At 35.1% G+C, this 13,355-nt stretch overlaps 1 protein-coding gene across 1 annotated transcript in view; it reads left to right on the top strand.

The window, feature by feature from the left end:
• The window catches only part of CNTLN (centlein), a 262,849-nt gene that overhangs the window by 97,451 nt on the left and 152,043 nt on the right, over nucleotides 1-13,355 (top strand). Inside the window, exon 6 of the mRNA XM_034987908.1 lies at nucleotides 9,650-9,844. Coding sequence (XP_034843799.1) covers nucleotides 9,650-9,844 — 195 coding nt within the window. The remainder of the gene's footprint in view (nucleotides 1-9,649; nucleotides 9,845-13,355) is intronic.

The following is a 13,355-nucleotide window of genomic DNA, read 5'->3' as shown; positions in this document are numbered from 1 at the left end:
AGTGCTGGCTCTCCTCCTGCTCCTCATTGTCCTCCAGCATGAGCATATATAGTGTGGATTTACAGTCTAATTTGATGCTCATTAAGGTCTCCTTCTCCAACTTTTTGTTGTTATAAACTTGCCCACAGAAGGAGATGGTACCCCTTTCATCTGTAGCATCATTTTTTCCTCACCACGTACAAATAGGCTGGTATGTCTCTGATCCTGGGAAAAGAACAAAACACACAACAAAAAACATGTATTGACCTCACTATGTTCCTTTTCTTCCCTTCCTTCTCTTTCTTTCTTTTTCCAGCAGTATTCCTTGAAAGACTTAAGTTATCTCAAAGTTCATCTCTCTTGTTCTCTCTTGAACCAGCTCCAGTCAAGTGTTTGTCCCTTTCCCTCTGCTAAAATTTCTCTTCAGAATTACGTGTGACCCCCACATTGCTCAATTCAATGAGCATTTACCAATCTTTATCTTACTTCATTTATCAGCAGCATGTGTCTTAATTGATGACTCTCTGTGCCTTGAAATACCTTCTTTTTCTTCTTTCCCTCCTGGTTTGCAGGCACCTGCAGTTGTGTTGCTTTCTTCCTTCAGTTCTAGCTGTTCCTTTTCTGTTCCTTTCTGGTCTTTTCCTTGTCTCCATGTCACCTCGGCCTTATAATGTCTCAGGCTCAAATCTTAGGATGTCTTTTTTTTTTTTTTTCTTGTGTTTAAACTCACCCCCTCGGTGATTTTATCCAGTCACCTAGGCTTTCAAAATTGAAACTGTCCTTAGGCTGATGACCCCCACATTTGATTACCTACTCTGGATCTTTTCCCTGAACTTTAGGAAAGAGTATATGTAACTACCTACTTAACATTTCTTAACTTGGATGCCTAATAGGCATATCAGACTTCACATCTTCAAAACTAAACTCTTGTGTGGTCTGCCTTCAGTATATGTCTGAAATTCTGCTATTTGCACCATCCGTGCTGTCGCTGTTCTGTCCAAACTACTATAAAGTATTACATGGACTATTGCACTAGTTTCCCACTCTGTTTTTTTCTCCTGACCTTATTCCCTTGGAGTCCATTCTCAACACAGATGCCTGCATGTTCTTGCTACAACTAAGTAAGTTAAATTAAATCCCCCCTTTTTCAACTCCCTCCACAGCTTCCTACCTCATAAAAGTAAAAACCCAAGTTCTTACTACAAGCTGGGAGACCGTACATGATCTGGCTCTGCATCACCTCTCTGATCTCATCTTTCCCTTCCCCTTAATCTCTCCACTGCAGCCGCACTTAATTCTTTTTTTTCCCTTGAACATCCAAGTAGTCTTCAACCTCAAGGTCTTTGCACTTGGCTTTCACTGCCTGAAGGCTCTCCCCACTGTTATCTGCATAGGTAACATTTTTACTGCCTTTACTCTTTACCTCCTACAGCCTAAAATCTAATTGATCACTGATATTGAGTAGGAGGAGTAAGAATGATGTGTGTTGTAATGGTAGAAGTACATACCTGGGGCCTGTTCCTATCCTAGGTTAGGGATCAGAGACTCTCCTTGATTGATATCTATTCTGAGAAGATAAGACATCATTGAAACAAATTAGTTTCTTATAACTCTTCTTATATGGACTCTACCTCAATCCATAAATTCCCTAGACAAAATCTTTACTAAATTTGGAGAGGTAGAGCTTATCACTCCAGTTTGGAGAACTTGTCAGAACTTCAGCCTTGATCTAGGATACTTTTTGAAACCTTACATACACGTTTCCCCAGGATTAAGACCATCCGCTCCAAGAATCATTCTAGATAATGAGAGAGGTGATGGGAATATGTTGTGCTTATGAGTAGTATAGAGGCAGGAAAAAAAAGAGCAAACTGACATCTACTGCTTTAAAGATCTGGCTTACTTTCCTTTGTGTTCAGTCTCTTTTTTGTCCTCTCTTTTCTCCACTTGGAATTCCTTTTCTTTTTACTTGTTCCTCAAAAGTTACCTCTTAGGGGTGTGGTATAGGAAACTTAACTGATTTTTAACTTGATGCTCATTCTGAAATTTTAATTTTGTAGTATTTTAATTTGAAAGTTATTTTAGGTCCTTATAGTCATTCATTCATAAGGTTTTTAAAATTTTTTTTTATGTTTAAAGATTTTATTTATTCATTCGAGAGAGAGAGAGACACCCAGGCGCTCCTCTTCATAAGGTTTTTATTAGTATACTCAACTACACTCAATTCAGAAGTCCTTGATTATTTATTTATATTTTGTAAATTTTGCCTGTGGTTGGTAAACATTACAATTATTTTTCCATTGGTAGTCTGTATGTAAATAGTTATTCATAAAAACACACAATGAATTTTTTTAATGATTCCATCTCCAAGAGGCAAATACTGTTAACATTTTGAATATTTCCTTTCAGTTTTTTAAAATGCATTTTAACATATCTGTGGATACACTAATATCTTTTACTTCAGTACTTTACTACATTATATTAAAACAATATCATGACATATAATTACTTTGGAAATAATAATATAATTTATTTAACCATATTTCCAGTGTTGATAATGTATGTTGTTTAAATTTTTTACTATTGCTTTCTAAAATTTTTTACTATTGTAAGTAAAGCTGCAATAAACATCTTTACTGTCGGTTCAGACTGTTAGTATTCATTAGAGACTATTGAATATGCAGACATAGATACACGTGCGCACACACACACACACACACACCGGGCCAGGAAACCATTTATGAAAAAGCCAGTAAGAACATATTAATGGTGTACAATTTACTCTTAGTTCATACATAAAGATAGTCTTGTTTAAGTTATTAAATGTTGAGAATGCACAAGGGATCATGAAGTTTGAAGGCGACTTGCCTGCCACATGAGAAATGATCAGGAAATGTTAAATTATTGAACCTTAAGGAGTTGTGTACAATGATATTCCACTTTGGATTGTGCAAATTAAAAAATCATAGATGTTTGGGTGCCTGGGTGGCTCAGTTGGTTGGGCGACTGCCTTCAGCTCAGGTCGTGATCCTGGAGTCCCGGGATCAAGTCCCGCATTGGGCTCCCTGCTCGGCGGGGAGTCTGCTTCTCCCTCTGACCCTCCTCCCTCTCATGCTCTCTGTCTCTCATTCTCTCTCTCGCAAATAAATAAAATCTTAAAAAAAAAAAAATTCATCTTTAAAAAAAAAATCATAGATGTTTATTTGAATGTAAGAGTATTTTTAAACTTTGTAGGCGTATTTTTCTGTCTTAATTTGAATATCATTCTAGCCCATTTAATTTTTAACTATTTGGGTGAGTAAATGGCTCTTTTTTTTTTTTTAAAGATTTTATTTATTTATTTGACAGAGAGAGAGACACAGCGAGAGAGGGAACACAAGCAGGGGGAATGGGAGAGGGAGAAACAGGCTTCCCATGGAGCAGGGAGCCCAGTGCGGGGCTCAATCCCAGGACCCTGGGATCATGACCTGAGCCGAAGGCTTAACAATTGAGCCACCCAGGCACCCCAAATGGTTCTAAATAGTATAAAAATATGGAGAAACTAAGAACACAAGTGGAAAGGCCATCCAGTTGGGGCATAATCATAAATACAGAATATAAAATTTTACTATAAGCCAGGGAGAATCTGTGTTTCCATTTACACAGATTGTTTTAGAAATGTATTATGTAGATTGAGGTATAGATTAAGTCATGTTCAGGAACCATATAATAATGGTTAACATTTGTTGAGCTTATTGTGTATCAGCAACCGGGAAAAGGCCTTTTATTTCACTGTTTAAGTTTCACACCAACCCTATGTGGTATATTATTATTCCTTATTATTTTACAGATCAAATAGCCGAGGCTTAGAGTATTGTCGAAAGGTGGTAGAATTCACGTTTATATAATCTTGGGTTCAGAACCCACAAATCTTAAACTCTTATAAAGCCTACTGTACAGTTCTGTTATACATAGAATAATGTGGTCTTATCTTTAAAGGATTCTGTAAATAGATTCTATAAACTTGCATTATTCATTCTCATCAAAATTCTTTCAATGTTCAATAATTTTAATGGTGGAAAATTTATCTTGATATTAAATATTACTTAAAAAGATTCCATTGCTGGGCACTTGGCTGACTCAGTCAGTAGAGTGTGTGGCTCTGGATCTCAGGGTCATGAATTCAGCCCCACAGTGGGTGTAGAGCTTACTTAAAAAAAAAAAAAAAAAAAAGATTCCATTGCATTCTTTTTGGTGAAAAGGGATCCTTGCATGTTACCATCCTTTGTGAAAAGGGCCCCCATCATTCTTCTTCAGCCACTCATTCTCCTGGTTATAAAAATTTGGTTTCTTTTATTTTGCTATGGCATTGCAATTTTTAATTTTTTTTTTTTTTTTTTTGCTTTCTGCAGATTTTTTTTATTAGATATGGTTTTTTCCCCTCCAGAAAATATATTAGTGGTGGAGCTCAGGATGCTGAAATTTGTGAATGATCACACTGCTTTATTTATCAAAAATAAACAGTATGCTACTGTTTAGACCTCCAGTGTTCACCTACATCAAATTATTCATTCTAATCCTGAAGCATTTTACTTAATACTTACGTTTATTCCTCATCCACATGTATTTTTCTAGATTTTTTCCAATAAATTTGAGTAATCTAATAATCCATGTAATAAGATGAAATTATTTACTTAAAAGTAAGATTTTCAAATATATTTTCACATTAATTTTATTACTTACAAATAATTGGGGCTTAGCTGTAATACTCACATGAGTTGGATAAAAAATTACACTAATAGTTTATCTCCAGTTCTTACTAAACTTAATTTTCTAAGAGTTAGAAACTTCTTAACTTACTGTTTCTAATGGAGTTTCTTTTTCCTCTTTCTCTCAATTCTCTCTTACTTCTTTTTGTTGTTTTTTTGCTTTCCCTCCCATTTCTCCTCCTTTCCCCAATTTATTAAGTTGATTTATTTCATGGTATTCATTTCATTATGAGAAAAGATAAAATCAGTTGCCCTCTGTGGTAGGTTGAGGGGAACGTGTAGGGGAGACAAAGATGAAGAGAGAAAATTGAAAAAAACTTTGAGCACAGGGAAGGGGTTGAGTCATATTTTCCCAGAGATCCCCTTAACAAATCATTAGTCTCATACACAAAACCTAATAATGTTGAGGGCTCCTCTGGAAGAAACACACCCATCAGGAGAAATAAAAGTAAGCTAGTGTGTTTTCTTCCTCTGAGCATGTAGCCATTTATCTACATTTTAATTGTTTTTCTACCTTTGCACATCACATGGGGACTGTATCAACATTTATAATTTCTAGACCATCTAACATGTTTGAGGGACTAAATATGTGTTTTATCAACTTTTTATTCTATTTAATGATAATTATATGACACAATATCAATTTGGGAAAATTAAGAGTTAGGTTATAAATTCTTTTAGTTTAAACTGCATGTTAAATCAGAGGTTTTTTCCTCATATTGCTGTTACAAACAGAGTTTTCAATGGTAGAATTTATTGTCTTAGTCACAGTAGCAAATAGTATAGTTACTAAAGAAGGAGAATTTTATTCTTTTTTTATTTTAATTTTTTTTATTTTTTTATTTTTTTTAAGATTTTACTTATTTATTTGACACAGAGAGTGAGAGCGAGAGAGAGACAGAGAGCAAGCACAAGCAGGGGGAATGTCAGGCAGGAGAGAAGCAGACTCCCCGCTGAGCAAGGAGCCTGATGTGGGGCTCGATCCCAGGACCCTGGGATCATGACCCGAGCCGAATGCAGCCGCTTAACTGACTGAGCCACCCAGGTGCCCCTATTCTTTTTTTTTAAAGATTTTATTTATTTATTGACAGAGAGAGACAGAGCAAGAGAGGGAACACAAGCAGGGGGAGTGGGAGAGGGAGAAGCAGCCTTCGCGCTGAGCAGGGAGCCTGATGCTGGGCTCCATCCCAGGACCCTGGGACCATAACCTGAGCCAAAGGCAGACGCTTAACAACTGAGCCACCCAGGCACACCTGGAGAATTTTATTCTTTAAGCAAATTAGTCATTGGGTCACAGAGCATATCCACTTCCAAAATTGTTAAGGTTAATAAAATATCTTATTCCTTAACGCTAATAAAAATAAGGGAAGAAGAGTACTTCAGTATAAGTCCCTGAAAATTAAAGGACTTGGAGTTTGGGGTCCTATTCCTGGAGATAACTTGCTTTCTGTCCCCTGGAGTTCCTCTTAACTTTTCAAATTTCAATTTCTTCAACAGAAAACAGCATCAAGAATAGTAAGCATCCTGGATTATGGATTATAATGATTAATACTTGTATAGATGGAAATGTATGATTAAATGTTTTCATAGGCCAGAATCTTGGAAAAAATTCTAATCCATTTTGGCTTTTTGGACTATGAGAGGAAAGAAGTAGAGAAAAGAACCTCTCTGAAAACTGTTGTAAGCAATTGTTATTGCTAATAAAAAAAAAGTTACTAACTCCAATTCCTAAACCAATGTAGATGAGTTAATTTGTTATATTACCTAATTTACTCACTTGCGAACTTTTTTGACCCACTCTACTGTTCTTAATGGGATGAGAATAAAATGGCATTTAACAGGGGACTGGAACAACCTAAACCTTTGCGTTCTTGTAGGATCTCCTAGCGAAATAAACCTTCTATTACCCCGAGGCATTGTCACCCAAAAACACTTTAGAAATAAAAATAGATTTAGCCTCCCTGAAGACTTTTTTTTTTTTTTTATTTGCGAGAGAGAGAATGAGAGACAGAGAGCATGAGAGGGAGGAAGGTCAGAGGGAGAAACAGAATCCCTGCTGAGCAGGGAGCCTGATGTGGGACTCCATCCCTGGACTCCAGGATCATGACCTGAGCCGAAGGCAGTCGCTTAACCAACTGAGCCACCCAGGCGCCCCTCCCTGAAGACTTTTTGTAGCCAAGTTTACTGATGGCCTGGGGCCTTGAATTAAAAATGTCTGGAGGGCTCTCTTTGTTCCCTGTACTCTAAGTCCATAACTGAGTGGTCTTATTGCTACTGAATAAGTAAAGTCCAATCAGCTATCAAAGAAAATAGGCAAGTAGGAGATGTGTACTTAGAATAAGAACTAAGGAATAAGAGAGTGTGTCCCAATTCCTGGAGCAGAGCTGATCTAGATATCTGTTCCAGGCTTTTTAAATTCTTTTCCACCCGCTGCTTGGAAGGATGGATATTTTCAGAGAAACAGCGTTTGCCTCAGTGTCTAGAGTTGCCCACCGGTCATATCAGATCAAGCCAGGACAGCTGAGAAGGAGTACACCTGTGTAAATTGCTTGGCAGAGAGAGCAAAGTGGAGAACTTAAGAAGAGAATAGTGAGGGAGACGTGAGAGGAGACAAGAGAAGCTTCAAACATTAAGACAGAGCCTTCTTTCATGTATGAATAGGCCCAGAGCCTTATAACTGTGAAGGAAGATCCCAAGACATGACACCCAAAGAAAATATACCACACCCTTGGCACTAATGGTCAGTAAATTGGTCCTCAGTCCTGACCACACACTATCATTCTTCCTATACTTTGGGCAGTGGAAGGGAAACTATGAGTTTTTCTTTGTCAACAATCATTGTTCATGAGATGCTCAAATAATTGAAATCTAGAAATTCTTTTTTTATATATTTTTAAATTGAGGTATAATTAGGTATTTATAAATTCTTTAATATTTTAAATACTTAAATATTTATTTTTGGATTATTTTCTTCCAGAAGGATTAATTTGTGCTGGTTAAAAGCCAGCTATTATTAATAAAGCATACAAATAAGAGAGAAAGTAGTTAAATAATCTTTTAACTGAGTAAGTGACTGTGTATGCTGTCAGGCAGACCTTCATTTATCCTAGCTTCAGATCTCTCTGGACAGCTTAGCTCTTGTCTCCAGATTTTGTTTTTTTCTTTTCTACCTGAACTCAATCATGAAAGCAGCAACACAGCACAGGTAGGTCACTATAAGGCCCACTTTGATCCCTTCATTTTTCCTCAACGTGGTCAGGTTCCTACTCTCTCTTCCCTCCTAGATTGATGGTATCAACTGTGGACAGGACATTGGACATACTCCCTGGTATAGAGGTAACTGGGAGGGACAGTTACAAATTCATGTCCTGAAATTCTGTATAAATCATAAAGGCAACTTTGCTTTATAAAAATTGCTTAAACTTTGGCTGTAAAGTGAAATGGGTTATTTGAAGCATCTATAATAATAGAGCAGTACAGTCCCTTATAGAACATAAAAAGTATATTGAGCATATTGTGTCAGAGGAATGGCTTGATGAATCTTGTTTTTATGACAAGGTATATGTCTGAGAAAAAGCATTAAGAAAAGAGCTCTTACAAGCCTTATTAAATTTTACACTTTAAAAAATTAAAGTATAGCATACACACAGAAAAGTACTCTGCCACCTTTTGTGTAGTTAAGTTTCTTCCCATGAGGCAAGATTCTCCCACTCTTCAATTAGATGAGCAAACCTAAAAATCTAGTGTATTAGTTACATAATTTTGAACCTGGGAATTTCGCAAACTCTCAAATTTGAACAAAAACCCTGAGGGATTTTTCTCTTATTATAAGACCTCCCTATCTCACTATTAGCCTTATTAAAAAAACAGAAAACAAAAAACAAAAATCTTAATTCTTGGATCACTTTCCCAGTGTCATCAGCAAATACACACTCTTTAGGTAAATTAGTTACCACAAATTGAATTATGCCTCATATCACAATCAGAAGTTAGGAGTTTCATCACCATGTAAGTTCAGGAGCATTGGAGGAAAACCATTGTTAACCATATGTGACTCTGCATGAAACCACTTCTATATATATCATATGCTGTCTCACAGTTTTAATAAACTCTAGTTGTAAATTTTTAAGTTCATGTTTCTTTGAGTTAAAAAATCAAAAGTCATCTGTCATGCCTTCAGAACATTGCTTCTGTTTTATCACACTCTGTTGAAGGTCTCCAATGGTCCCCTGTTGCCTACAGGAACAAGTCCACCTTCCTGAATCTGGCGTTCAGGAGTCTACACTCTTGTCTATGGTCTTACTGCCTGACTGTCTCTTGCTATTCCTTCTGCCCCCCACCCCCCCTGCTACAGCTGTAGATGCTAATTCATACTAAATGGGAATGTATCAGTCAAACTTAATGAACTCTCAATGAAAGATTCTTAGTTTTTCTTTCAAATGTATATATTGGGTTCCGTTGGGCTGATAGATCTTATGCTCCCTTTCTGTCCCTTCCTATAACTATACATAATGTTTTCACATTTCTTCCACCTTTGGAATGACTTTTGTTTTCATTCAGTTCCTATAATAGTATCATAGCTCAGTTCAGGTCCTTTCTTTTACACAGAGTCCTCTAAGTTGAATATAACTAGCTTAAAGTGTTTTCGTCCTCCTTAGGAATTTAGCACACTTTTCCTATATTATACTGGCCAATAATACATATTGCCTTTTTAACATCAATTGTAGTTTTATGTTGATATTTGATTATATTATTTAGTTTTCCATCTGTTTATGGCTTTTTTCACCTCTAGAGTATTAAAATCAGGGCAAGTAGTATGTTGTACATAGTCTTTATAGATATGTATATGTGTGTATGCATGTTTACACAGACATGACTATTTTACTGATTATTAATAAATTTGGATATATTTTTTGAAACAGCTTTACAATGAATTACATACTTGTTTTGAAACCACAAAATCAAGTGAAGCTATACTCCGGCAAAGTGTTGTTAGTCTTCAGGATCAGCTATTCCAAAAAGAGCAAGAAAATGTTAAATTAAAAGAAAAGCTTCAGGAATCACAAGGAGCACCCTATCCTTTACTGCAAGAAAGTGATTCAGAGCACTCAGAACAGGTGAGAGACATTTTCTAAAAATGTTACCCAGTGCAATATCATATTAAATTGTCTCCTACAATTGACTAAATTTATGTAATTAGTATATTAGAATATAAGATTTGGCAGATTGTTGTATTGTGCTATTTTTTATACTTTGTAGACATGAATATTATATATAATATGGATTCAAATAGAAATGCACATAGAAATACACGGTATAATTGGCAAAGTTATGATGAAACACTTGACTGAAATATAATAATGAACAGCAAATTAATAGATGATGCCCACTTTGAGACTTAAACTGAATGAGGTAATGGAATGGAAAGAATGTATAATAGGAAGTCTCATAAAGTAGTTTCCATAATGCCTGATATATGGTACTTAGTACCTTTTAGTCCCAATTCTGCCACTATCTTAAAGTATGGTTTTGGACAGTTATTTGACCTTTCTACCTACTTCCTCATGTAATTCCTAAGGTAGTACAAATGTAAAGATAGATGTGTAGGTTCAGGAGTCAGATAAACCTGGGAGCAAATCACAACTCTGCCTGTGAGCTTTGTGAACTTGAACAAATTCACTAAGCCTTTTAGCCAAAGTTTGCTCGCAAATAAAATGTCGATATTACTGCTATGTTACACAGTTTTGTAAGCATTCTCAAGATCATGCATATTAAGTGCAGAGCTTGGCATATCTAATATGTTCCGTGGTATCTCTTTTAGATAATCTTCAAGGTAACTTTCAGCTCTAAATATGTATTGTAAAGAACACAGTCTTATTCTTGTAAGTTAAGGCACTTGGCATTTCTTTAAGTTTAGAATTTATTGATTTAGTTCAGAAATGGAATTAATACAGATAATTAAATGTTTTTAATGATCTTTTAGCAGTAATCTTTGAACAGTAATTCTTGAACCCAGCATATTTTGTCTTGCTAACGATTCAAACTTAAGACAACAGTTTTTAAATTTATACATATTATATTACATTTTTTGGATATCAGGTGCACAGGATTTATCATAAAATTCGTATCATGACACAGTATCATGTTACATACATAGGCCTATTTTATTTATTTTAATTTACTTATTTGTTCATTTATTATAATAAATGGCCTTGGTCCCATCAACTAATCCAAGAATAGAGCATTACTAATGACTTACCTCTACTTGTATACTCCTTCCTCCCTTATCTGGTACCCTGATTCTCTCACCAGAGGTAACCACTAAACTGTTTATCATTTTGATTATTTTTTAAAAAGTTTTATCACTTATAAATTATGAGGAAATAGTATGTTGTGTAGTTTTGTAATTTATAAAAATACCACAATGTGTTGTTACCTGGGGTTTGGCAATTTTGACTCATCATTATGTTATTAAGATTCACTTACGTTGTTTGGTATAGCTGTTTATTTTTACTGATTTATAATATTCCGTTTTATGTGATTATATCATAACTACTTGTACGTTCACTTGTAGATGAGCATTTGGGTTATTTCCAGTTTTCGCTATTATGAATAATGCTGCAACTGATATTTTCGTGCATGATTCTTGGTACACATATGCATACATTTAAGTGGAACATGTATCTAGGAATGGAAATCATGGGTTTAGAATGTGAAAACGTTACTTTCACAAAATACTTATTTTTCAAAGTGTTTTTCATAAATTTTACTCCCACCAACAATGTATAAGAGATCTGGTTGATTCCCATCCTACTTAACACTTGGTATTGTCAGATTTCATAGTTTGCTGGCAACTAACTAATTCAAGTATTTTTTATTTTGATCTTCATGTGCATATCACTGATAAAGCACATGTTCAAATGATTACTAGCCAAAGGTATGCCTTCTTCTGCAAAACATCTATTTACATCTTTTATCCATTCTTCTACTGGATTCTTTTCCTATTCATTCATAAAAGTTCTTTATATATTCCTGATATTAATCTCTATTAAGTGAAATATCTTATCTCAGTGTATACCTCATCTTTTCATTTTCTTTAATGTGTCATTTGATGAACAGAAATTCTTAATTTTAATTTAGACAAATTAATCTTTTATAGTTAATGCTTTGGTGTCTCATTTAAGAAGTCCTTTCCTACCCCCAAAGACAGAAAGATTTGCACCTCTGTTTTCTTAAAAAGTTTTAAAGCTTTGCTTATATCATTTATATTCACAATTCATTTGGAATGGTGTTTTATGTATAGTATAAGGTAAGGATCCATTTGTATTTATTTATTTCTCCCCAGTAGTAATCAGTTTTTCCAGCTCAACCTGTTGAACAATCCCCTTTTTTTCCCTTGTAGTGCTGGGCTACCTCTCTCATATATCCTACTTCAGTATACTTATGAGTTTCTTTCTAGGCTCTGTATTCTCTGTGTTCCTATACAGTGTTATATTGTATTAATTAGTATAGCTTCTAATAAGTCTTTATATTTGGTAGTTCTACTCTTACTTTCTTACTGTTCTTTAAAGTGTCTTGGCTATGTTGGCATTTAGCACTTAAATATAACTTTAAGGCTAATGCATAAAGTTTCATGAAAAACACTTGAAATTTTTCATGAACAGTTTTATTGAAATATAACATACAAATAATAAAGTTTACAAACCATAAGTATATAACTCCGTGACATTTCACAAAGTGAACATATCCCTGTAAATACCACTCGGATCAAGATACAGAATATTACCAGTTTCCAATAAACCTCTTTGATGTTCATTGCAAGGTAATTCCATAAAGGTAACCACCATTTTGACTTCTGTTATTGATTAGTTTTGCTTGTTTTTGAACCTTACAGTGTTTCACCTTTAAACAGTGTGTTTGCTATGGGTTTTTTGGTAAATATCTTTTATCACATTAAAGAAGTTCCCATATCTTCATAGTTTGATGAAAGCTTTTTCATTAAGAGGTATTGAGTGTATACAGTGCATCTTTTAAGATGATAGTAAGGCTTTTCTCATTTATTCTGTTAACAGCGTGAATTACATTGATTGATTTCCAATTATTAACTTAATTTGCGTTCCTGAAATAAATCTAACTTCGTTGTAATATTTTATTATTTTTTGTATTGCTGAATTCAATTTGCTAATATTTTGCTTTGAATTTTTGCATCTATATTTATGAGGGATATTGGGCTGTGGTTTTCCTTTCTTGAATGTTTTTGTCAGATTTTGATATCTAGGTGATGCTGGTGTCCTAATGCAAATTGCAAAATATTCTTCTTCACTGGAAGAGTTTGGGTAGGACATTATTTCTTGCTTAATAATAAACACTGAGGGTGCTTGGGTAGCTCAGTCAGTTAAGCATCTGCCTTCAGCTTAGGTCCTGGGATGGAGTCCCGCATCAGGCTCCCTGCTCAGCAGGGAGTCTGCTTCTCTCTTTCCCTCTGCTGCTCTCTCTCTCTCTCTTTGTCAAATAAATAAATAAATAAAATCTTTAAAAAAAATAATAAACACTGAACGCTTTCCTTCTAAGATAAGGAACAGGCTCCCTGCTCGGCAGGGAGTCTGCTTCTCCCTCTGACCCTCCTCC

Source organism: Mirounga leonina, unplaced genomic scaffold (genome assembly GCF_011800145.1).
Source record: "Mirounga leonina isolate KUSES-001 unplaced genomic scaffold, KU_Mleo_1.0 Mir_447, whole genome shotgun sequence".
Classification (NCBI taxonomy): Eukaryota; Metazoa; Chordata; class Mammalia; order Carnivora; family Phocidae; genus Mirounga; species Mirounga leonina.
This window is presented reverse-complemented; position numbering and strand designations above follow the sequence as displayed.